Source organism: Lactuca serriola, chromosome 8 (genome assembly GCF_051521515.1).
Source record: "Lactuca serriola cultivar US96UC23 chromosome 8, Lser_US96UC23_V15, whole genome shotgun sequence".
Lineage (NCBI taxonomy): Eukaryota > Viridiplantae > Streptophyta > Magnoliopsida > Asterales > Asteraceae > Lactuca > Lactuca serriola.
In genome coordinates, this window is record NC_136415.1 from 92,917,679 (window position 1) to 92,942,507 (window position 24,829).

The 24,829-nt window shown below is 35.3% G+C and overlaps 5 protein-coding genes across 9 annotated transcripts; 2 read left to right on the forward strand and 3 right to left on the reverse strand.

Annotated features, from left to right (window-relative positions):
• Nucleotides 1-1,659: 1,659 nt before the first annotated feature.
• On the reverse strand, nt 1,660-6,614 carry LOC145070813 (uncharacterized). Of its 4 annotated transcripts, none has more exons than XM_079017768.1 (3): nt 6,338-6,614; nt 5,029-5,384; nt 1,660-4,913 (listed from the first exon to the last, which is right to left on the reverse strand). In XM_079017768.1, exons 2-3 carry the CDS (start codon nt 5,373-5,375, stop codon nt 1,877-1,879), a joined length of 3,384 nt encoding a protein of 1,127 aa, XP_078873894.1. In that variant the 5' UTR covers nt 5,376-5,384; nt 6,338-6,614; the 3' UTR covers nt 1,660-1,876. The 4 variants fall into 4 exon arrangements, with proteins under 4 accessions (XP_078873894.1, XP_078873892.1, XP_078873893.1 ...); XM_079017766.1 differs by having other exon boundaries at nt 6,313-6,614; XM_079017767.1 differs by having other exon boundaries at nt 6,309-6,614.
• Nucleotides 6,615-8,262: 1,648 nt separating this feature from the next.
• Nucleotides 8,263-10,310, forward strand: ARPC3 (actin-related protein C3). The gene is made up of 6 exons (XM_079017556.1): nt 8,263-8,444; nt 8,519-8,608; nt 8,841-8,923; nt 8,989-9,097; nt 9,199-9,468; nt 9,999-10,310. Exons 3-6 carry the CDS (start codon nt 8,921-8,923, stop codon nt 10,139-10,141), a joined length of 525 nt encoding a protein of 174 aa, XP_078873682.1. The 5' UTR covers nt 8,263-8,444; nt 8,519-8,608; nt 8,841-8,920; the 3' UTR covers nt 10,142-10,310.
• A 2,856-nt stretch (nt 10,311-13,166) lies between these two features.
• On the forward strand, nt 13,167-16,268 carry LOC145066723 (ubiquitin C-terminal hydrolase 22-like). The gene is made up of 3 exons (XM_079014002.1): nt 13,167-14,408; nt 14,707-14,831; nt 15,364-16,268. Exons 1-3 carry the CDS (start codon nt 13,549-13,551, stop codon nt 16,101-16,103), a joined length of 1,725 nt encoding a protein of 574 aa, XP_078870128.1. The 5' UTR covers nt 13,167-13,548; the 3' UTR covers nt 16,104-16,268.
• Nucleotides 16,269-16,829: 561 nt separating this feature from the next.
• Nucleotides 16,830-20,534, reverse strand: TOC90 (Avirulence induced gene (AIG1) family protein). 2 transcript variants are annotated; one of them, XM_079014000.1, is made up of 3 exons: nt 20,046-20,534; nt 19,459-19,610; nt 16,830-19,317 (listed from the first exon to the last, which is right to left on the reverse strand). In XM_079014000.1, exons 2-3 carry the CDS (start codon nt 19,580-19,582, stop codon nt 17,099-17,101), a joined length of 2,343 nt encoding a protein of 780 aa, XP_078870126.1. In that variant the 5' UTR covers nt 19,583-19,610; nt 20,046-20,534; the 3' UTR covers nt 16,830-17,098. The 2 variants fall into 2 exon arrangements, with proteins under 2 accessions (XP_078870126.1, XP_078870125.1); XM_079013999.1 differs by having other exon boundaries at nt 19,459-19,590; nt 20,046-20,533.
• Nucleotides 20,535-21,969: 1,435 nt separating this feature from the next.
• On the reverse strand, nt 21,970-24,169 carry LOC145069320 (synaptotagmin-5-like). Its single transcript, XM_079016252.1, has 6 exons — nt 23,917-24,169; nt 23,694-23,844; nt 23,389-23,619; nt 22,899-23,123; nt 22,661-22,774; nt 21,970-22,463 (listed from the first exon to the last, which is right to left on the reverse strand). The coding sequence occupies exons 2-6, from the start codon at nt 23,823-23,825 to the stop codon at nt 22,317-22,319; spliced, it is 849 nt and encodes a 282-aa protein (XP_078872378.1). The 5' UTR covers nt 23,826-23,844; nt 23,917-24,169; the 3' UTR covers nt 21,970-22,316.
• Nucleotides 24,170-24,829: the final 660 nt, after the last annotated feature.

The following is a 24,829-nucleotide window of genomic DNA, read 5'->3' on the forward strand; positions in this document are numbered from 1 at the left end:
ATTTTTTTCGTATATAAATATGATTTTTTCTGCTTGAATACGTATAATATGAAAAAAAAAATACATAGGGTAAAAGTGTAAAAAAAATTATATACTTAAGGGTAAAAACGTAAAAAAAGTTGTAAATTTAAGGGTTTTTTGCGAAGTTAATATAATGGTAACCAGTTATCAACGGTAAAATGGTAAAACCGAACATTTTTTGAAAAATGTTAAGGTAAAAACGGACATAAAATTTAACTTTGGGCAAAACCGACAAAGCCTTGAAAACTTGAGGGTTTTTATGACATTAGCCCTTATTTTTTATATGAGTGTTTGGCAAAAGTAGTTGGTATAAAATTACATAAAAGGACAATTGACTATAAATAAATTAATATATAAATATATATTTTAAGGGTAATTATGGAAATTGATTTCAAAAGCTCAGTAGCATTTTGTTAAACGCTACATGAAGTAACTTTTAGATTTTGAGCGTTTTGTTTAAACTAAAAGTTAAACACTCGTACTGTCTAACGAAGCTTTTTGTTTAAACTAAAGCGTTTTATCAAAAGCTAAAAGTAGAAGCTTCCAAATATGTCCAAAAGCTTCATGCAAAACACGTAAAACTTATGTTTTGTTCTAATGCCAAGAGTTCGCGCTTAAGTTAAAAATTGAAAAAACTCATGCTTTAAAAATTAGGCTTAAACATAAAAATTGCAGTTGGCTAATAATGGTCTAATGTAGATTTGTGTCACGCAATAGCTCATGCTTTGTTCCAATTCCAAAATTACAAATTTGCGATAACTATAAAGCTCATAGAACCTTTCTTTTTTCTTGGTAATCTGATTCCACTAGACTCCACTTTTCATTTCTGATTGCACTATCGCTCTCATTTTGATTATTGACCAGAATTAAACAAGTAAATATTCCATTATTCTTGGTTTTTCAATGTGATGACCTCTCGTTTTTATATTCTGAATGTTGCAGTTGATTTGATTGATTTGAATGTAACACATTAACACAAATGATTGAAACCTGACTTCACATCAATACATTATAAAATTTGATTTTGTTTCGAGTGATTTGACTAATATACCTAGTTGTCAGTTCCTCAGTTTCTTTAATTTTATTTCTTTTTGGCATCTGCCTAGTTGCTTGGTTGATTAGAACAATGTTTATTACTAACATTGTTGTTAATGTTATATCATACATTATGCCACCTAAAACAGTATCTGGTAGTGAAAAACATATATATATAAAAAAAAAGTGAAAAGTTAAAAAAAAAATCTCAAAGTTGGGATCTTGATAGGTTTATCCAAGAAAACCCTCAAATTCTTCTCAAAATTAAAACATTAGCAATGATAGCTACTAAGAACAATATTTTTCACATAGGATCCTCAAAATATTCATGCATACATATCAAGTTGCTTACCATATAAAAATGTATATTGCATTACATATTTGTGTTGACATTGAAAATCTATGCAATAACCGATTCCTATCCCTTCACTTTCTTTTTTCATATACATCTCTTTCTTCCATCCATATGGTAAATTCTCATTGTAAATTCATAGGTTACATGCAAGAAACGACAATGTACTTTCATTGATATGTTTATTATAGCATCATACTTGCATTTATTCCTATTGCAACATTCTTAGCAAACCAAAACTTAGGACAATCTAAAAAATTGAATAAAAGTACATTCCCATTTCTTGCACTTAAACTCTCTCAAATCCTACTCGCTCATAATCACACACAATGAAAAACTAAATAAAACACTTACGACTACCACAAGTTCTCCAAACAAAGGCCACAAGATTCAAGTTTACACTACAAACCTGCATATAATATAAGATAATAGATATATATAATTATATATACAATAGACTAAATTTACCTATGAATTAACCTTGCAAGACTTCTTATAGTGCCCTGGTTTCTTGCATGTGCTACATGTCACTTTCCTTTTCAATTCTGCCTCTGTTTCAACACCTTCAATCTCTTTCTCTTTCTCTTTCTCTTTCTTCACCATTGAAGAAGACCCTTTTATAGGAACTGGAGGTAGCACAAGCACATTTGGATCCTCATGTTCTTCTCTAATCTTACCCTCGGTTTTCTCACCATCCAACTTACCCCCCTCTTCTTTTTCAGTCTCCACTTTGCTACCCTTATCTTTTTCATTTTCCACTTTGCTACTTTCATCTTCCTTCACACCCTCTTCCATTTCAGTATCCACATTACCACCCTCATCTTTCTCAACATCCAACTTCCCCACCTCTTCTTTTCCACTTTCCACTTTGCTACCCTTGTCTTTTTCACTTTCCACTTTGCCACCCTCGTCTTTCTTTTCATCCAACTTCATACCCACTTCCATTTCAGTATCTACATTACCACCCTCATCTTTCTCAACATCCAACTTTCTACCATCATCCTTGTCAGCATCTACATTACTACCCTCATCTTTTTCAGTTTCCATTTTACTACCCTCATCTTTTTCAGTTTCCATTTCGCTACCCTCATCTTTCTTGGCATCCAACTTCACCCCCTCTTCCGTTTCAATGTCTACATTACCACCACCCTCATCTTTCTCAACATCCATCTTTCTACTCTCGTCTTTTTCAGCACCCTCATCTTTCTCCCCATCCAACTTTAAACCCTTGTCTTTTTCAGCATCTATATTACCCCCCTCATCTTTCTCAAAATCCAACTTTCTACCCACATCTTTCACCAAATGTGGCCCATCAATGGGTATTGGGTTTATTGACTCAGCATAAGTCAACCGATATGCATCAGCAGTGAAATAACTAGAACAAAAATCATACGGATTTTTACCAGTCAGCATAAAAACCGCAACAGCATGATGACATGGCAACCCAATCTGCTTCCACATCATACACGTACAACTCCAATCACCAACATTCACAACATGTGTAGATTCTTCACGAACCTCAAAAATTACATCAGAAGAAATCAAGACTTTCAACCCAGTTGCCCTAACTTTCTCTTGTTCCAATTCTCTCTCTTTCAAAGCAGTGAGTTGACTCACCCACACACTCCCATCTAATTTAGCATATTCCATGTCATCAATCATGGTACGAATCAAAGCATCTACCTTTTGCAATATGGGTAAGTGGCGATGTTCTTCCATTAACTTAGCATACGATTCACCAACATCTTCAGTGATGTGGTTATACCTCTCACCTTCAAAATAACAACTTGCATACTTTTCAGGTTCAATTTGCATGACCCAATCATGAGCTTGTGAAGATATTGTCTTAATATGTTCAGTTGACTTTTTAAAACCCACGGGTCGAACCGATTGAGCTGCAGCCAATAAATGAACAGACAAAAAAGCTTTTCCATCACCATGGAAAGGACCCTTCATGTGTCTCTTGAAACTTGCTAAAAGATGGTGAATAGAGTAACCAATGTAAGCATTTTCAAAAGCTTCAACAACAAGATTTTTCAAATTCTTATCTCTATCAACCACAAATGTAATAGCCCTCGAGTCCAAAATCGAACCTTTTAGCTCCTCCAAAAAACAACGCCAGGTGTCATCATCTTCCACATCCACTACAGCAAACGCAACAGGGATAAAACCGTCATTTCCATCAACCGTGATAGCCATCAAAAGAGTCTCTCCATACCTAGACTTCATAGAAGCAGACTCCAAGAAAAGAAGAGGGCGACAGTTCTTGAACCCATGAATCAACGCGTGGAAACATATAAAAAGGGATTTGAATCTTTTTTTATCACCAATTATGAGTTTAGCCACACTACCTGGATTTGTTTCTAGAATCTTGTCACAAAACCAAGGGAGTTTGTTGTAAGATTCTTTAAGTGATCCATGAAGTTGTTCCCTAGCATCCCCAATCCCACGCCATACTTGTGTATAATTCAATTCCACCCCAAAATCCTGCAAAATCTCATTAGCAATCTCTTTTGGTTTCAAATATGGCGATTCTTTTAACTTATCTTTTATGGTCCCCACCAACCAGTTCTTTGCAGGGTGAGCTGATTTTCTTGATTCTTTATCACAAGTGTGTTGATTATGCATTGTTTTTATAGTAAAAGATTGTGTGGTGGGGACCCACGCAGCATAAAATTTCCAAGTACACCCTTCAGCAGCACATCTTCCAACTGCACGACTTGTGTCATTTTTCTTGAATCTGTATCCGAATCGATTTGCTATGGCATACTTTTTCAGGGCTGCCCGGAATTCATTTACACTTTTGAACTCCTGCCCGACACCGATGATGGATGACTTCCATGCATCCACCATTGTTTCGGTAAGGGTATAATCGTCATAAATGGCAAGAGGTAAGTTTTCTTCAGATTCACTTTCGTGATCACTCTTTCTTTCTTTTGTTTCTGTAGAACTATCCTCTTTAGCAGTTAACCTCCGACTCTTCCTCTGTGAACTTTCATCATTATTTTTCCCACTTTTTTCCCGTTTTGACCGTGAATCAGGAGAAGAAACGATTGTGGGACGCCCATTGGCGCCAAATTTCCAAGATGGGGTCCGCCTCCTTTTCTTGACAGCATCAGCAGGGCTTGTGGTTAAAGCAAGGTGCTTTCTCATTGAAGACCTTTTAGGGCGATAGTCTGAACCGGAATCGGAATTTGCCTTTTCATTTCCAGGGTTGGAATCAGAGCTTGAGGAAGTGTCATTGCCGGAATTTTCTGATGTGGCACCACCGGATTTGTCAGTGCCACCTTCTTTATTGTCATCAGATGACACTTTAGCAGCAGCAGCTGCTGCTGCTGCTGCAGCTGCAGCTGCAGCTGCAATGGCACGACGTGTCCTCTTAGCTGGAGATGCAAAAGAAGGAGCTGATGTCACCTTTTCTTTGCCACCTTTCTTGGTTTTTGCATTACTGTGTTTTACAGTTTCATCTTTTTTCAAGGTCTCATCTTTCTTGGTGACACTTTCCCTGTTTACATTACCAATTTGATCACATTAAGTACAAAAAAAAGTCAAAAACATCACATATTATCTGCTATCAACTGACTTTGATTAGAATTGAAATCATAGATTGCATCACATACCTGTTGGATTCGATGTCTAGGGCACTACGATCAAAACCTGGTGTTCCCATCACAAAGACCTCTGCTGTGATGGCATCCCCATGAAAATCAATCATTCTTTTCACATCTTTGTCATTCTTCATAACAATTAGGTTTTTCTTGTTTCCTGGGAGGAAATATTTGATACTTATTGTCTTCTGATCGAAATTACATGCCTCCGCCAACTTTAACTTTATATCATTGAATGGTGTCTCGCTTGTAATATTTTCTGCATTTGCTTCTCCACCACTATATGACATGGTTCCATCATCTTCGGTCACAAACTTACCACCAGATTGGCAAATTAGAATAAGTTTCCCTTTCACCATTGCATATACCTACAGAAAGGACACAACCATTGTTATATATAATCTATACTATGCATATGAAGATATCATTATGAAAAAAAAAATATGTATATATGCTTTACTAATGTATTGAAAGAAGCCTTTAAAACATAAAAAATGTCAAAAGTATATCACAAAATCTTGGTCATCTTCTTTTTCTGATGAATGTGGGTCTGCTTTAAAATCTTATCCCCTGCACCAACCCCTAAAGTACATGGTTCAACATGAATAGCTGAGGAGTTAAGTGCCCCTTCTAGGGGTAATGTTCACAAGAATGAAGTTGAAAAAACTCTAACTTGGTAGGCAATTAACATGTTTATGACCTTTGGGGGTTAAAGAATTGGTTGCAGGAATAGCAGATGTTAGATCCACTGTTTGTGTGTCATCTCTTTAACCCACTAAAAGTCCATGTACAACCAGTCAACTTCTTGCTTTCCAAGCAAGACACAACAAGAACTACAAAATAACCAAAATTGAATGTTTATATCCTAGTTGGAATTGAACTCAAAGATTCAAATAAAAGCCACATTACTGAAAATACCAAGTCAAATTACAAAGAAAAAGAAAAAAATAACTTCAGTTACGTGCAGATAATCGCACTATCACTTTACCATTGTCCAGAAATTTGGTTTAACAACCTTTAGAAAGTTCAAAAGTCATCAATTCTGAACTTGAAAGTCAACTAATCGACATTCAATTTAAAGTGTAGATGCTTCCTGTTAACAAATGGTGTACAGATTGCATATAAAATAAACACAAACAACACAAAATTCAACCAAGAAATACCAACACGCTGCACGCATATTCGTTTATCAACAAACCTCAGCAACACTAAAAACATAACAGGTTACACGTGTAACATACTCAAAATGTTAGCTAGGTTTAAAAAGCCCAAAATTGGAAAAGAATATACACCTACTCGAAGAAAGTAAGTCACTTAGCACCTTTGATTCTACAACAGCTCGCTCGACTGAATTGAAACCCTAACTCTCTGAACGGACAGGCTTGCGATGGGAAATTCTAGAGTGAGAGATAACCGAGATCGTAGGCGGTTTGTTCAGATCATGTCAAGGACGGAGGAATCGAGGGACATTATGGAATTAGGGCAAAATCGGGGAAGAAATTGGAATGGAAAGGGCTACCTTCGTTACGAAAAATTGCAGAGAATTTGGGGGCTATATGTTTAATGTACTCGAAGAAGGAGGTCCCATATGGGAATTTACCAGAATTGGCCTATATGCTAAGTTTTAAATGTTTTGTGGCAATACTAAAATTTCTACTAAATTAGAATTTTCATTTGTAATGCATGATTAGAAAACAAAGTTAAAATTTTAAAAATAAAGATAAACATATAATTTATAAAAATAATTTGTAATTAAATAAATAATATTGTCATGAGAGCTACATGTAAAGAGTTACATATTTGATCGTTTCTCTTCTTATTCAATTTATTGTATTGTGATCACTAGTTAACTATGAATGAAATATATATATATATATATATATATATATATATATATATATATATATATATATATACTTACGTTTAAATGAGAACAATTATGTAATTGAGAATGCGAGAACAAATCCGAATCATATATTTCTTTTTGTCGCAAAACTCTTCTGCATATTGGGGTGACAGAGAAATGTAATATTCATATATGCATAAAAAGGTAAATATATATTAGAAATTTTTGGGTATAAATGACACTTAGAAATCTGATAATCATAAAAATCACAATTGAAGTATATGGGTGGTGCTTCCAATTTCAAACAGATAAAACTCATACGTTTTTTAGCGCAGAACAGAGAATGAATTGATATGAGTTTTCGTTAGTACCATAATATGAAGACCAAAATTGGTTAAGTACCTTTTCCACTAGAAAACTGTCACAAAACAGTTTTATATCTAAAAAACTGTCACAAAAACAGTTTAATGTCTAAAAACTATCACTAATTTGGGTTCTTTCTATAAGGGTCAAAACAAAGTCAAAATCGGGTTTATTTCCCAAAATTCGACCCTAGCCAGTTATGTATGATTGATTTGTATGGCAGTATCCGGTTGAAAGAGACCGAAGGGGTAGACCGACACCCAGATATGCTAGGCAGCATGTTGATATGTATGATATGTGGTATTTGGGAAACTCACTAAGCTTCGTGCTTACAGTTTTCAATTTTGGTTTCACGTACTTCCAGTTTTCAAATAAAGGAGTTTTGGACGATCGCAACGCACACACTTATGCAAAATGTGTTACAGTTATATTAAAAGTGAATTTTTTATGTCATGAATTTTGGAATGTTACATTGTACACTAATATATTGAGGTATAAATGTCCAAAATCAAAATTGTCAATTATGTGGGACTTGCATTTAGACTACAAACAATCTATCGGTAGAATGTGTCTATTCCAAAGATGTTTGGTACTGGATTCTAAGGTGGCGTGATATAAAAAACTTGCAAGATCGAAATGTGAGGGATTTCATAGATTAGGTTGCAACATAGGGGACTTGTCCCATATAATAATAATAATAATAATAATTAGATTTTCATGGGGGGACTTGATTTCATTGATTACATTACTTTATGGAACACTTGGATAACAATAAATAATAAGTTTTCAAGAACATTGTTGTTTGTCCGGCTAGAGCCGTGAACTCAGTCATATTTTTCTGAATGACAGCTTAACTGGTTAGATGTTAGTGTTAATACTCAAATTCATATTAGTATCACAGATCGAACCCGGTTATCCTCATTCTCCCATACTAAGAGCTATGCCTCTACCAATTCAGCTATTCCCAGTTGGCTCCTTTTTTTTTTAATTGCTTTGTCTTCCTTTCCTTGTACTCATGTTTTTGTTTTTTTCCCTGTTATCATCCCTCATAGCGGCTTGCCATTTAAAAATTCAATTTTCTTTTTCCTTGGCGAAGTAAAAACAAGCTCAAAAGTCAAAAATGAAATGCATTTGAGTTGCAACTAGCAGAAAACCGAAGTCTTGAAGAACCGTATGGTGCCATTTTCATAGTTTTCTACGAAAAGCCAACAGTTCCAAGGTTAGTGATTTTGCTTTTGACTTTGCATATAACCCAAATCATCGCTTCAGTTAGCACTTAGCACCCGGTTTCAGACATAACAAACGTAGCTTTCCATCATCAACAACAAAACCCATCTCCGATCTGATCATAAATCTTACCCCAGCGACAGCCTACTCCCACAGGTACTTCTGTTTACCTCTCTCTGGGTTAAATACTTTCACTGGAATTTGATTCAAAACTAACACCACCTGAGTTCATCTTCTTCCCATTTACGATCCCATATCCCATTGATTTTAACTTGTTTCAAAGAGGAAAACCATAAATTCTACTGCAACACTGGTATCGGATTGGTATCACTTAGCTAAATGGGGTTTGTATTCGATTAATTTGGGCTTATGGATAATTGATTCGCAGGAAGTGGACACAAAATCAAATCGGGAGTATTCCTTCCTGTGGTGACAACTGACAAGCAATCCCCCCCTTCTATTGAAAACATGGTAAAAAGACGATCTTATCCCTCCTGTTCTTGATCATAGAAAGTGAATATTTGTTTGTTTCTCAGGTATACCACTCTACATTTATCGATGAGGAAGGAATTGTGAAAGCTTGTGGGTGCCCTTTACTTCCTTTAAAAAGTCACATAAGAGGACCTGCTCCAGTTTCAGATCAAGGTCAAAACTTTTTTGTATCTTCTAATAGTAAATAGTAAAATAATACTAATAAAAGAAAGATTATATATTTTTAAATCTTGTTCTTATGTTCTTTTTTGCAGCTACACCTGATATAATTGATGAAGCAATTACATTCTTTAGGGCGAATGTGTTTTTCAAGAACTTCGACATACAAAGCCCAGCTGATAAACTTCTTGTGTATTTAACGTTTTATATAAATGTGGCTTTGAAGAGGCTTGAAGGGTGTAGAACATTAGCTGAAGGGACAAAAGCGGTAATTAACCTTGGTTTGGAAGATGTTCCTGTTCCTGGTGAACCCGGTTTCCCTTTTCCTGGTCTTTTTCCACTCCCCCCCTCTCAAGATGAAGCAGGTAAAATTTTCTTACTTGAAGAAATTGCCCAAGGGTATTTTGGTCATTTGTGTTTGATAGTAAAATGCAAAAGATAGGAATGTATTTTTGTTATCCTGCTACCCAATTATAGGAATTTCATCCAAATACAAAGCAATTTTCACTGCTATAATTGGGTAACTTTTTGATTTTCACTTACAATTTTAAGGGTATTTTGGTAGTTCAATAAAAAAAATGGAATTGAATTCCTTCCGTCAATTCATATGACGGAATTGAATTCGGTCCATTTGCAACCAAACACGCAATGGAATGGAATCTCGATTTCCAATTATGTCCGGAATCCACACCAAACACACCGAATTATAAAAAATAAATGAAAGTAGGATGCTATAATAAACAAATTCCAACATTTCTTTTCTTCCAAACTTCCAATTACTTATTTGCAAATTATAGAAACTAATATGTTTGCAAGTGTTATGAAGTTGAAAAATAGTTCACAATTGGACACTTATTCATGAATCTTGATATCTTTAAAATTGTTTGAATGACAGAGTTATTACGAAATTATTTAAAGCAAATAAGGGAAGAAACAAGTGGAAGATTGTTAAGTGTTGCATACAGACCTAATGGAACTCCAAACAAATGGTGGTTAGCTTTTGCTAAACGAAAGTTTATCAACACCATCGCCCTATAAAATCTGGATGGAATTTGTGTGGATTGGTTCTAAATTATGTTGGAACCAAAGTGTATGTTATATTTTAATTTTGGGAAAATTTTATATTGAATCTTATCATGTACACAAATTAAGGATTAAAGTTATTTTGTAGCATATTCTCAATAATGACCTATAAAAGTTTGAGTAATGAGTTAAAGATTTGTAATTTTACATTTGTGCTAATTCGATGGTATCAATTTTGGGTATTGATAGTTGTAAAATGATCATGTCTACTAAATAGATAACATCATTGAAAAAAACTAAACAAACGTTTAAATTGGTATTCATATTTACTTTATTTTAGCATAAGTTTTAATTTAATGTAGCTTTTAAGTATTGTTGTTATTAGTTTATTTAAATGGGTTGAATACTTGTTTATGCAGTGTTATTTTTTTTTTTAGTGAAATGTCATCTTATCATGAAATTCTAGAAAATAATAATCATCGGATATTCGGATTAAATAAAAATATAAAATAATTTTGCATTGTGATGAAATATCATTTTTGTACATATTTATTCACTTTTTATATACTATTTACCATTATAAATTATATTTGTTGTTCAAGAAATACCATTTTGATCGGTTATTGCAGGTCAAACCGATTTACTTGTTTAAAAAACATCATTAAGCTCGTATCTGTTGTTCAAGAAACATCATTAAATTTACATTTTCGTATATGATGTACCATGAAACTAACTTTTGTACACTTTTTTTTCCCCGACTATCATCAACATTGAAATCATTTTCTCTCACCAACACAATTTTCAAGAAGAAATAAAACATCATTTTACATGTTTATTTTTTAAAATATTGCAAAGCGTATGGTCTCATTTTCCACTCCGATGAAAAGTGAAAATGCACACACACCCTTTACTAAGGTTGACATCCTTCGTGTCGTCGTCCACTTTCCCGCTCCTCTCCCTCTCCCCTGCTTTGCGAAAACAACCTTAGCCCTACATCCCTCTCTCGTCCATTTCTTCTTGAACCGTGTGCCACCAGTAACCACGTTCATTCAATGATGCAATTTTATTGTTGAAATGTGAGTTTGAATTAATTGTAGATATGAATCGACTTTTTTAGGTTTGAGTGTGAGCTTATATCGATTTTGTTGCATGTTGAAGTATATTTTAGATTTAGTTAGTCAGTGGAGATGGGTGGTTGTGGTGGCAATGGAAGGTGGTGTTTGTAGTTGGAAGTGGATGGTGACAATGAGAGGTGGCAGGTAGTGGTGGGAGTGGATTGTGTCGGCTAGTGAAAATTATCATGACATAAAAAAGTTTAATAGATCGTATATAAAAAAACATTTACCCGATTACATATTAGATTTTGAACAATTCAAATAAGTTTGGGATTGTTTTTTATACTTTAAAAGGACTTTTGGAAAAAAAGAATATACAAGTAATAAAACTACTCTGAATATGTAGAGTCTCACATAATACTATTAGATTTTGAACAATTTAAATAAGTTTGGGATTGCTTTTTAAACTTTAAAAGGACTTTTGGAAAAAAGAATATACAAGTAATAAAACTACTCCTAATATGGAGTCTCACTTAATACTATTGTATTGACTGGTTTCTCATCGGTCAATGGTTTCTTATATGAACATAACAATTGGTTTTCTTTTAACCTATTTTTAGGTAGATTGTAATAAGGTGTTCAACACATAATTTGAATATCTTATCATATTTGTAATATAACTTTGTGTATTAAAAAGATTATATGAGTTTAAAATGATGCTAGCATCATTGTTTTGTGGCAAATAATTGGTTATAAAGGACTTTGATCCTTACTTTTATGGAGTTTAATGACATTTATTATTATTCATAATTTCAACCAAGAAATTCTCATATTTTTAGTGAAAAGGGTAAAAGAGTTGAAGTAAAAAAATGAGACTTTTTTCATAAACTGTGTCAAATAAAGAGACTCTTTTTAGGTAACCATTTAGAAAATAATTTACGGGTAAAAAGGGTTGATGTGAATTTTTTTTATCCGGTAAACGAGATTTTTTTTGTTAACAAAATAAAATTTAGAATTTTTTTCATAAATTAGACTAAAATATTGAGACTTTTCTATAAATTTTCCTATACTCTAAGACTCCGTTAAGTCTTTTCTCACTGACTTAATACGAGTCTTAATCTATTTAGTCACAAACTTGGCCCAAAAAAACATAAAAATTCTCATTTTACCCTTTTGACCAAAATGTATCTTCTCTTGAACTCACTGATCTAATCTCATCTTAATGACTTAAACTCATCTCGTCAATTTTCATAAAGTCATGCTTTATAAACTTATTACATTATCATTAATGACCATTTTGCCATTTTAGTTAACATCTTACTAAAAGTCAAAACTCTCTAAATTTCAGGTTCTTACAAACACGCTAACCACCCGAACCACTGTTGCTTGTGTTGTCTGTTCGCAAAACATATTTAAATTACGTATATAAAATATATATTTTTTATAAACATTATATATAATCGGTTCAAATTGGTTTCTTGTGGTTTTCCACATCCAAAAACCAAACCCAAACCGTAATTTTCGGTTTTTGAAAATCTAAACCCAAACCTTTGGTTTATGCGTCGATCTCGGTTTCGTCAGTTTTTGGGTTTTCGGGTTCGATTTTGTATATCCCTAATGGTGGCGATGGAAGGTAGTGTTTGTAGTTGGAAGTGGATGCTAACAGTGGGAGATGGTGTGTGGTGGCGGAAGTGGATTGTATTGGCCAATGAAAATTACAATGACATAGTTTAATATGATAGATCGTATATAAAAAAAAACATTTACCCCTATTAAAATAATAAACTTTAAAACATTTAAATGAATTTAATTAGAAGTTGATCCGTACTTCTTCGAGACGGTCTATTTTTTTTTAATGTTTACATTTTTTTTTTTTTTTGAATGTTTGACTACCAAATTAATGTAAAGAGAAAATGACGATTTTTATGTTTTGCCAGAACTTATTGATTTTAGAAATTTTATTTGAAGTAAAATCCAAATATAAAATAGACCGAGTTGGGTCGTGTCCAGTGAGTTGTGTGGATTCCTGAGCGAGTGGGAGTAGTGTATCTCATCCAAGATTCCAATCTCTCTCCGCCCTCTTCTGGATCAAGAAAAATGGATCATATGATAACCTAATTTTAGAACGTTTTGGGGGAAATTACGTGAAGAGTCCTCCATCTTTTTCTCAATTTCATTGCAAAGTTTCGAAATTGACAACCATAGATCTGAAAATCCGAACTCAACGATATGAAATTTCTGAACTTCAAAGCCCTAACGCTCGCATTCGCATTCAATCGATCTATTCAAATGTCGATTTGTGTTGATTGATTAGTGATCTTTATCATCAGATCGACGAAACTTCACAATCTCACATTAAAAACAACAATGTCGTCGAATTCGGACCACCGGACCCATCATGACCGTTCTTTTGTTTCTAATCAGCAACATCAATCTACGGCTGTGATTGTTCCACCGCCGTGCTCTCATTTGGCGGAGTTCAAGGCTGGTGGAGGGGTGGCGGCGTTTGGTAAGTTACTGGAATGCATTCAAGTGAGGCCGCTGGGACGCGCCTCTGTGCGGAGACAAGCTAATGAGATCTTCCATTGCGGCGCGTGTGGACAATTGTCACTGCGGCTCTACGCGTGCGTGTCGTGTCCTGCTATTGTTTGTGAGATACACGCGCCGGATCACGAGCACGAGATCTCCATCGACGTGGATCGAGCGGAGCTGTTCTGTCGTTCGTGCGGGGACCAGGTATACGATCGCGATTTCGATTCAGCAATCGTCTTGTCGCAGTCGGCGGCAGCGACACTAGGCGGATGTAACTCGCTTTGCGCACCACCACCGGAGAATCTAAGAAAGCGTCGGCGCGTGGATTATCGTCCTTGGACCCCTGATTCAAGAGAACGCGCATTGTTAGGGAGCAACTCAACCTTGTTGCCGGGAAACGACGAAGATACATCTTCGAATTGGAACTTTCCTGTGGGATTAAAAGGGCTAAACAATCTTGGAAACACTTGTTTTATGAACTCTGTATTGCAGGCGTTGTTGCACACACCTCCACTGCGGAATTATTTCCTGAGCGATCGACACAACCGGTTCGTTTGTCAACAGAAGAATGGAGCTCACGAACGAAAGAATAAAAATCCACAGAGGCTGTGTTTAGCCTGTGATACAGATGCGTTGTTTTCTGCTGTGTTTTCTGGTGATCGGAAACCCTATAGCCCTGCAAGGTTCTTATACAGGTCAGGATTAGAATTTGTTTTTCTCTTATTCTTCTTGATTGTATAAGTGCTTCAAAATCAAAAAAGTAAGATAAAAGAAATCTAGTAGGAGGTTGTTACAATATAAAAATGGTTAGTCTATCTTGATGTGGGTCATATCTAATGTTTTTGTACCAAATATTGTAGCTGTCATAATCCATCTTTAAAAAAAAACAATAAGTTGCAGATTCCTATTGGGCAATATTAAGAATTTAAAAGAATAAATGCACTATTCATCATCTTATTACTTTCAATTTTTGATTTTTTTTTCTTCTTCCAGTTGGTGGCAGCACGCAGGAAACCTGGCAAATTATGAAATGCAGGATGCTCATGAGTTCTTCATTTCCATGCTTGATGGGATCCATGAAAAGGTGGAGAAAGATGAGAAGAAGTGTCATAGTCAAGGTGAAGTCAATTCTTCTTCTTGTGTTAAATTTGCAACTATTTATGTGGGTCATATCACTTATTAGGTGTTTATAGTAGAAACACATACCGAAACAAACAGTTTTTAGAACCATTAGGAACACTTAGGGTTTTCTTGTGTCACATCTCTTAGTTTTTTTTTTCTTTTTTTTTAATCCCAGCTGGCCATTGATAGGATCTTTTTATCTTTTGATACAGATTAGCTGGAGCCTGGAGGGAGTTCAACTTCAAGGTTTCCACTAGATGACAACTCCTTTTGTAAAAAAAAAAAAAAAAAAAAAAAAAAAAAAAAAAAAAAAAAAAAAATTCCTAAATAGAGATGTGGCACAAAAATCCTAGTTTTCACTTTTCAGGATTAGTGGATGTGCTATATTGGTAATCAACTTTCTCCATAATAATAATCAGCAAAACATTGCTTCATATTTGCTAATTATGTAGATTTTAACTATAATAGAAAGAAATGAAAGTAGGATACTATTTCTTTCTGTTAATTTTTTAATTTTTTTTTTAACAGGTAGTGGAGAGTGCTGTATCGCGCATCGTGTATTCTCGGGAATCCTACGTTCGGATGTCATGTGCACGGCATGTGGGTTCACCTCCACCACATACGACCCATGCATAGACATCTCACTGGATCTCATCCCTCCGGAACCTTCCGGAAGAAACACAAACACAAAAACAAAAACAAAAACAGACTCCCAACTAACACCAACACTAGTCGGTTGTCTAGACCAGTTCACCCGACCAGAACGGTTAGGATCGGATTCAGACCAGAAATTCTTCTGCCAACGATGTAAAATCCGACAAGAATCCTTAAAACAAATGTCCATAAGAAAACTCCCATTAGTCTCATGTTTCCACATAAAAAGATTCGAACACTCCCCTGTTAAAAAACTGTCACGAAAAGTCGACAGATACATGCAGTTCCCGTTTTCTTTAGACATGTCTCCGTATTTGTCTTCGTCTATTTTGAGGGGTAGATTTGGAAATCGGATATTTGCGTTTGACGGGAGTGGGAATGAGAATGAGGAACAGGATTTCAGTTCTGAGTTTGAGTTGTTTGCGGTTGTGACACATACGGGGAAACTTGATGCGGGACATTATGTGACGTATTTGAGGTTGAGTAATGAGTGGTATAAGTGTGATGATTGTTGGGTGACTAGGGTTAATGAGAGTATTGTCAGGGGTGTTCAAGGGTATATGATGTTTTATGTTCAGAAAATGCTTTTTTATAAAGCGACTGACAAAATCTGATTTTCTTTTTTCTTGTTTCCAACTATATAATGTATGTGGTCGAGTCGGGTGTTGTGTTTTTTTATGAGATGTTGCAACAACACTTGAACCTGAATATAGTTGGCCGTTTCTTTTGGTGATACTAATCAAATTTTACCTTTGGTTGGTTATGTACATTTACCGAAAGAGATTATAATGTTGTGTTTTTTTTATAAGCAAACTAGTACCCTCGCATATGAGAGTATGTTCTATTCTTGTTCATATGACAATTAAAAGAGCAAAGTTTATAAAAACCTATATAGTTTGTTATTTAAAGAAATTTTTTGAAGCAAAATGTGAATTTGATTGTGTATATGTGCCCTCAACCAAATAAGGAGGATGAGAAACACCCTTCTCATAGGTGGCTACACGAACAAAAAGTGACATGATCAAGCCACAATAATTTATTGATGTATTTAACCACATCAATTTGCTCGGATATAAAACAATATTTACTGTCAATTACCTAGATTTTTAAAGTGCAATCTTCTAAACTCCCGCCATACGCCGCCCCTCCATCACCTCCCATCCGCCCACCACAAAAACATGGAACTCCTTTTTTTCAATGTTGCCCACCACAAAACATCTATATTGCATAATGCATTCATATAAGAGCACACACACATATATAGTAACATACATTTATACATTACGCAATACATGATTTTCTTCGAAAAGGAAAAACTGAGTTTTCTATGGTATGAGCAATTTTGTAATCCGGAAATGATTTTATGTAAATAGTCAAAAAGATGGTCATAAGAACCAAATAGCAACAGATAAAAATTCCTAGATAAACTCTCTCTGTCTCTCTTACAATAATCATTTACAATTATTTCACTTGATACAAACAATATCAAATCCTTTATCTTTATAGTAAACACTAAACCCCAAAAAACTCAAAAATGGAACTGTATTGTATCATACCGGAGCAGACACTGTCACTGCTCCGGTATACATATGCCCGAGTCTGATATCAGTCAGTCAGCCCAGCTGATATCAGATGACTGGGGCATATCTTTATCTGTACCAACCAATCCCATACGCCTGAAAAGAACCCTAAAAATCGAGACGCCTGCAATCAAAGCTATTTCTAAATGTTCAGAGCTACTTGTTTTAATCGACAACTGTCCCATGTTTCGGTTGTTCAAACTAGCATTCACGGACAAATTCGTCCCTCGCCCCACCCTAAACTCCGCCTCCAAATTCCCACCCACCACCACCTCCTTACCCATCGACAACGCCGTCACCATAAGGCTAACCTCGTCATTTCGCACCGGATAATCCCTCCCTCTCACCACCCCCTTCAAACTCCCGCCATACGCCGCCCCTCCACCACCTCCCATCCGCCCACCATTCACCACAAACTTCACCCTCTTCCCAACCCACAACCCATCTTCAACCTTCACACCCGAATAACAATTCCCCCCAAACGACATCAACGAAACCCCACATTCCGTCACATTTCTTCCCAAAAACCCCACCTTCGCGCTGCCATGAACCGTGTAAACCATCTCCTTACCCGAAGACTGAGCATCCACCTCAGCGCCATAAGTGGGCCCGCGGGGGTCCACGTAAGCAGCACAACACGCTGACTGGACGTTAAACTCCCGTTTGTCCTTGCTGACCTGTCCCGTAACCGAGGCGTGTAAATTCTCGTTCACTTGAGTTTGACCCTCGAGGTTAATTCCGTCAAATCCCACGTCATGGTCCCACCCATGGGGGTCGAGAACCGGTCTAGTCAGCCACCGGTCGGAATTCACGAGACACCGGTATCGATGCAGCGGGTTACCGGGGTCGAAACTAGGCGGGACCGCCATATCCGGTAACACCACGGGCTCTGGTGGTGGGTCCCTGTCGTCTGTTTTCTCTCTTTGTAGCTCTTCTTTTAATTGTTTTTTTAAATAGAGTGTCTCGCGATAATCCAGCTCATCGAGGTAGTCGTTTTTTTGGGAATTTGTTAATTTTTTGAATTGGGATTTTGTTAAGATTCGTATAGGAGGTAATTCGTCATATTCTTGTTCTTCTTCTTCAAAATCCGATAGAGAAAGGTTCTTGATTTCATCTACTTCATTTGGGGTTGAGATATGATGCTTGAGAAAAGATGAAAGAAGATGGGGTAAAGATGGAATACGAGGGGAACCCGTAATCCCCAATTCCATTCTCTCATGGAAATCAAGAATCTTGTTGACGTCACTCAAGATTTTGGTGCACAGACAGGATAAAAGGAATTGGGATTTCCAATTTTGCCCATTTGGAAGAATCTTGTCTTTACAACCCGGATGATTTTCAACAAAAAGAACCGGGGTTTCAAGTTTCGAATCGGAAATTGTCTGTTGAATGTAATGCTGTATAAGATTCATGCATTGAGTAAGATAAGATTCATAAGTTACAGGGTACCCGTTAGAACCTTCTGGAAGAGGTGAGGACGAATGCGTCATTACAAGCATCGTGTTGAACCAAATTCCATTCCCGAAAACTTCGGTTACAAGTTTCAGTAACGGGAAATCACTGTAACCGATGTTAAGTACATCAAGCCGTTCGAAATACAAAACCATATCCGGAGGGTATTTTCGGCAACGTTTCTTGATTTTTTGAAGAATCTTTCGGTTTCTTCCAATTGTATTTGGTGATGGAGGCAACAAACCAGGGGTATCAATGAAAGAAATCTTGATTCCGTTGACAATTCCGGAAACCTCCTGGACACGATCGGTGGCAGGTCGGAATGCGTTTGTCCGGGCTTTTGGTTCGTTAAGTATGGAATTGATGGTTGAACTCTTTCCAATTCCGGTTTTACCTAACACTAGAATTGAAAATGAGAAATCTAATTCCGGTTGACCGGATGTTTCTTGTTGTATTGCTATAGCTTTAGCTCTATCACTGTTGAGATTGACTTTTTTGAGATCAGATTCTTGTGTGCGTATCAAAGTTGCTAAGTGTATACGGTATAAAACTTTGGCTACCATAAGATCGTTTGTTGAGTGGCCAAGATGATGAAGAACACGCAAGAATTTGATTTGAAGCTTTTCGATCTTTTCCAATGGATTCATGTTTTTTTGAAGAGTTTGAGGTTGATGGGAACTCTCAAAAGTGGGTGGCCGGAGAGGGGTAGGAAGTGGGGTTTCTTGGTTGGGAATGGGCGGTTGTGATACATCTGCCACCGCCTCTGGTGGTGGTGAGGTGGCGGTTTGAGCGGAACCTGAGAAGTGAATAGGAAAGAGGGGTTCTTAAATGCATCCATGTTTCAATTGGTTGAACAGGTAACTACTTTGTTGCTTTGCATAAAGGAGAATTTAAACTTTGATGGAAATAATATGAAGGAAATGGAAACGCGTCATACCATGAATGTTGAACTCGTTAGCAGGGCGTTCTTCAAAGAAACTGTCACTCCCTGATAATGGTCTTGTTGAGGACAATGAGTTTGAAACTAGCTGTGATAAAACCCAATCTTTAATGCTCATCATGATGATTCCTGAAAACACAAGAAAACAACTATAGAGATCTTGATTTCCTGTAGATATTAAAAAGAATGAATCATGAATTCTAGGGTTTCATTACTTAACATCAACCATGGATTAAGAATCCAAATTGATTCAGTTAGTTAATCACCACTGGATTTCCTAAACTTCAAATCCTAACGCTTTCCATGTTCAAAATTGATATAGTTTGCTACCAATCTAAGACAGTCATTGACACTTTAGGATTTTGCAGGCAAATATTCATTCCGCAAAATGCATCACTTCTTGAAGAATCAAGAAAGTATCATAAATCATAATACGAACGAAATCACATCTAATCAACTCGATAAAAACACAATTCACGGATTAACACATAATATACAGAAACACGAAAAAAGAAAGAAGATATTTTTATATGTTAGTTCAATGCAATCGGTAAACAAAAATAATCGATGTAATGAATTGATACCAGAATGAATTCGATTTGTCCTCTATAGCTTCTGAACTGAGCTCAGGTAGCACGAAATCACCGGTACCGATTACAATCGTCCATAGTCGACCGTCTTCGACTGAAATTAAGCGAACCAAACAGCTCCGGGAGGATTAGAACCCTAGAAACCGGGTGTAGAAGTTAAAAACCCAAATTACAAGAAGAAACAACACAAACAGACGAAGCTTTGTGCGTTTGTGCTGCAACGATACGAGTTGAAACAAGTTCAGAAACAATTTGCGCCCTAAAAGCTGGATAGGGTTACAGCGAGAGAAAGAGACGCGTGGGGATCTATCTTTGGTTGATAGCGAAGACGAATTTGGTAAGAGCAGCGTCCGATTGTGCAATTGGGAGGCGTGATTGTTGAGAAGAAGTTGAAGATGACATGATGATGCCCTTGTGATTTTCTTGTCTTTTTCTTTCTTCCCCCCTTTTGTTTCCATTTTTTAGGATAAGTCACCCAGCAACCACAAAATCTTATTTGCACCAATCGTGGGGGACGAAAAACATAAAAAGGCTTTATAGGGACGAAAAAGGTTAGAAGATCAATGTAATGTAAGTATGTAACACCCACAAATTGATATTAAACGTTTTGATCATTTTTTGTGATTTAATACCATTTTTAGTTACTATTATTAATGTTGTTGTTTGTGTTGATAACAACGTGAGGGGGAAGTTAGAAGAATAATCGTATTTGCAAGAAATTGTAAATCATTTATTGATACAAATGGACAACTTGATTGTCAATTTCAAGTTGAATTGAAATTACAGATAGATAATGAAGTCGCTCAAAAGTTTAAAATATATGTGAAATATGGAATATCATTCCGTTATAAGTATACAAAATCCTAACAAAAGAAAAGGAGTAGAGAATAAGAGTGTTCATGTAGGGTTAATCAAATTGAAACACCATTAGAAAGAGTAACCAAAACTATCACTTCGTTAATTTTTTTGAACCTAAACCTAATTTTTTGAAAAAAAAAAAAAACTAGTTAACCTAGAAATTGATACTTTTGTCGGTTTTTCAGTTTAAGATATTATGAACAACCCTAATAGAAACTAGAAAATACATTTGATCGTGAGGAAAGTGTCCTTCAGAGAAACAAAAAAATATAAAACTTCCCATGGAAAAAAATAAATTATGTTAATAAGGTGATTACAATTGGTTATGGTCATACAGAAGTACTATGCAACCAAAATAAATTGGAAAATATAAACGAAATATCATGATACATGTGATAAAGGATATGGAGGTTAATTGAATTAACTTCTCTCATGAAAGGTTTTTGAACTAATTATTTCCATAGCTAGAGTTGTGAAACCATTGAGGTATAGATATATTTATATACAACAAAATAAATAAATAAATAAAAGAAATGAAAAAGATAAAATTTTGAGATACAAAGGAAGGTTTCTTTCAATGACCATAATTTGATTATGAGGAAATATGTTTTCAAGTTATAGATGCAATTGCTTTAGATACTTTATCAGTTTAGCAATCTCCAAAATTTAGAGATTCCTATTATGGATGTTACAAAAAACTAGTATGGATCATGTCTATATGAAACCCCAAACAATCAAACTACCTGAAACATAGGGTACAAAACCCAAGAATTAAATGTATTCAATCAAATTACAAAAATCTGTGTATAGGTTAAAACAAATCGAACATGCGGTATAATCCTTTATGTGATAACTTGATAACCGAAGTATATGCAAATGATATTATTTGCCCATGCGTCTTCATTAAGGAAAAAAATCAAGTTATACTATCATAGTTGTCTATTTTGATGATCTAAACGGTATGTGAATGAATAAAGAAATCAATGATGTTATTAAGTTTTAAAGAAAGAATTTGAAGAGCAAAATATTGTCTTGGTTTATAAATTGAGCATATGCTTATCAAAATACTTGTACATTAATCAAATTATACCGAAAGAATCTTGAAACGTTTCAATATGGACAAAACCAATCCTTCAAACACTCCAAAGGTTGCAAGATCACTCAACATTGACAATGATCAATTCACTCTCGTGGGGAAAATGAAAAAGTATTTGGTCCAAAAGTATCATATCTCGACACAATAGGAGTTTTTATGTATCTTACTAATTGTACTAGACCTTATGTATCTTTGTAGTAAATCTATTGAACATTATTCATATAAATATTTTATAACATTTAGTACCCTGGTGACTTATTGAATATAAGTTTTGATAGATATTTTGTAGCAATTCGACAAATGTAAAATCACTAAGATTTGCGATTTATCGGTTGGGCTGACCATTTGAGATTTAATTCAAGTTTTCCAGATTTGGCATTCTCAACTTGAAAACTATCTTTATATTCTCCTTCTAGTAAAACTCTTGTTAGTGTCAAAATGCATCTGCCCATGAAGTCCTGCAAACCTCACACACACAAAAAACAAATACAATTAGCATTGTTAATAGCTAAAGGGACTAACCAAGAGCGTCGAGTATGCCCCTCTAATTTTGTAAATTATAGTTTTGGTCCCTATGTAATTATCACCCTAAAACATAGTTTATGAAGAGCTTATCGTTGATCAAAGAGAAGATGCATGAAGATTTTATACATACCTTCCCAAATGTGTCATGATCCCATATGTTTGCGATAAGCATATCGCGTAAACCATCCTCAACAACAAAGTCAAAAGTCTCACCCCAACTTGGATTCAAATTTTGATACACAACCTACAAATCAAGAATGATAATATAATAAACAAATCAATGAAAATAAGTTTTTGGCAAATCTTGCATCTAACTCTTTTCTTAAGAAAAAGAAAAGCATAAAACAACGCTAGAGATTTGAGCGTACAGTGGTCTTGTGTTTGGTTAGGGTTTTCCTCATAGTGAGTACCACAAAAGGATCGGCTTTCCCCGATAAATCTGCAGGCGGTAAGTCTTCAGCAGATATTACTGTCACGGATAACACTCCTCTTATAAGCAATCTTTTTTTCTTCTCAACTACCTCACTATGTTCACCATCTTTGAGAAACAATGCTCTCACACCATTTGGGCAATATAAGAGCTCCAAGCGCACCTACACCAAATAAATAAAAACTTTGTATTAGGTCTTGCATGTTATACAAGACAGAACACAACAAGTTGTACTGCATTTGGTTTACATTAGACAAGGACCAATATGAATGAGACAAAAACTACAAAGCCTAATAGAACACAAAAATGTAGTTTTTGTCTTATTGACATTAATAGGACAAAATATGCATAACCTAATAAGACAAAAACTATATTTTTTGTCTTATTTACATTACTTTCGGTTCCTAAAAGGGCCTTAGACTTATCACCATTCCTTGGTCTTCATTTTCTTTAGGGTCCTCCAAATTTTCTACCAGCTTTAACCACACATCCTTCACTTGACCAGGCTCGAGTTCACTGAGCTTTACTTTAGCATAACCAATGACTTCTGAAGCTTGAAGCCCATCATCATCATATATTTCTACTGCCAAGTGTTGGGTGGAAGTATCTTCAACTACAAACTCGAAATGTTCATTCCAAATGGGATTCAAATCATTGTCCTGAATAGAAAGTAATCAATACGTATCCATTTTTGTTCTTTAAAGACCTACATTGAAGAATAGAGAAAACTCACAATAACTTTGCTGGATTGTGTTTTACCACGCTCAGGGCCTATATACATCTTGGCATATGGATCAGATTTCCCAATAAGATCTTTATTAGTCAGAGCGTGTGCTTGTATAAGCTTCACCTCCAATGTCGCCATGGGATTTAGTTTAATATCGCTAACAAATTAATGGTAAGATGAACTTCAATCCCAGTATTAAAACTGAAACGTAATTAAATGAGACTGTTACCTTCAATACAAGAATGGAAAATACCAAATCCAAACCAGATGATTTCAAGAACTGAGACGTGTAAGATCATGTAGGTTGATCTTGGGTTACATAACATATGCTCCGAAAAACACACATAGCGATCGGAATGGGTTATTTTTCTTTTTCGAATCAAACCGTCTTGGAGATCAAATGGGTTCTTCCTCGTCGTCGTACATAGATAGATAAACATATATCAATCGATATGGATGAGAAAGTGTATCTGTGGAGGAGGAATTGAGGGTTCCGTGAATGGAGGAGATGGGAATGTGATTTAAGAAGAGTTTGTGGCATCCACCGATTTTTTTGTCGGATTTGAAACACCGGTCATAGGAGTCGGAGTCGGAATTAGGATTTGAGATATTTCAGGGAGAAAGGAAAGAGGTGGGGTGGCGGGTGAATCTAAATTTAATATCAAAATAAATTCCTTGTCCTGTGTTTAGATACATTAAATAGATTCCTTCCATTCCTTTATATTTTTACAATCGATGGTTCATGCAAAGTTTTGGTTATCATATTATCGGTTCTTGGAGGAGATTTTGAGAAAATTACTTAAAGATAGAAGCTATAATTTTTATTTGTATATGAGTATTAAATTAGCTTAAAACTTTTAAAATGTACAAGACTATATAAAAACATACGATTAGTATACCAAAAAAAGTACTTGAATAGGATAATGATTATTAAAGGTAATTAAGTAAATTTGTTATAACATGCATGGATTTTTTTTGGATAATGATTTGAGAGCGTAACAATTTTCAATTTTGGTTATTTTTAGTCATAGAAATTTTTTTGTGTTTTAATTATCCTTGAATTATTTGAAATTATTCGCGTTTTACCCTTATAACCGGTCATAAGGGTAAAACGCGAACAATTTCAAATAATTCAAGGGTAA

What these genes read in the sequence shown, in the direction of transcription:
- ARPC3 (XM_079017556.1), top strand. An exon ending in TGCTCCAGTTTCAGATCAAG is followed by an intron (nt 9,098 to 9,198) that starts GTCAAAACTTTT and finishes TCTTTTTTGCAG; the next exon opens with CTACACCTGATATAATTGAT. An exon ending in CCCCTCTCAAGATGAAGCAG is followed by an intron (nt 9,469 to 9,998) that starts GTAAAATTTTCT and finishes TTTGAATGACAG; the next exon opens with AGTTATTACGAAATTATTTA.
- LOC145070813 (XM_079017768.1), bottom strand. Translation starts at nt 5,375, where the DNA reads ATGGTGAAAGGGAAACTTATTCTAATTTGCCAATCTGGTGGTAAGTTT. An exon ending in CTAGACATCGAATCCAACAG is followed by an intron (nt 4,914 to 5,028) that starts GTATGTGATGCA and finishes TAATGTAAACAG; the next exon opens with GGAAAGTGTCACCAAGAAAG.
- LOC145069320 (XM_079016252.1), bottom strand. Translation starts at nt 23,825, where the DNA reads ATGGCGACATTGGAGGTGAAGCTTATACAAGCACACGCTCTGACTAAT. An exon ending in AAAATGAAGACCAAGGAATG is followed by an intron (nt 23,124 to 23,388) that starts GTGATAAGTCTA and finishes TATTTGGTGTAG; the next exon opens with GTGCGCTTGGAGCTCTTATA. An exon ending in ATCATGACACATTTGGGAAG is followed by an intron (nt 22,464 to 22,660) that starts GTATGTATAAAA and finishes TGAGGTTTGCAG; the next exon opens with GACTTCATGGGCAGATGCAT.
- TOC90 (XM_079014000.1), bottom strand. Translation starts at nt 19,582, where the DNA reads ATGATGAGCATTAAAGATTGGGTTTTATCACAGCTAGTTTCAAACTCA. An exon ending in TAACGAGTTCAACATTCATG is followed by an intron (nt 19,318 to 19,458) that starts GTATGACGCGTT and finishes TTCACTTCTCAG; the next exon opens with GTTCCGCTCAAACCGCCACC.
- LOC145066723 (XM_079014002.1), top strand. Translation starts at nt 13,549, where the DNA reads ATGTCGTCGAATTCGGACCACCGGACCCATCATGACCGTTCTTTTGTT. An exon ending in CCTGCAAGGTTCTTATACAG is followed by an intron (nt 14,409 to 14,706) that starts GTCAGGATTAGA and finishes TTCTTCTTCCAG; the next exon opens with TTGGTGGCAGCACGCAGGAA. An exon ending in GAAGAAGTGTCATAGTCAAG is followed by an intron (nt 14,832 to 15,363) that starts GTGAAGTCAATT and finishes TTTTTTTAACAG; the next exon opens with GTAGTGGAGAGTGCTGTATC.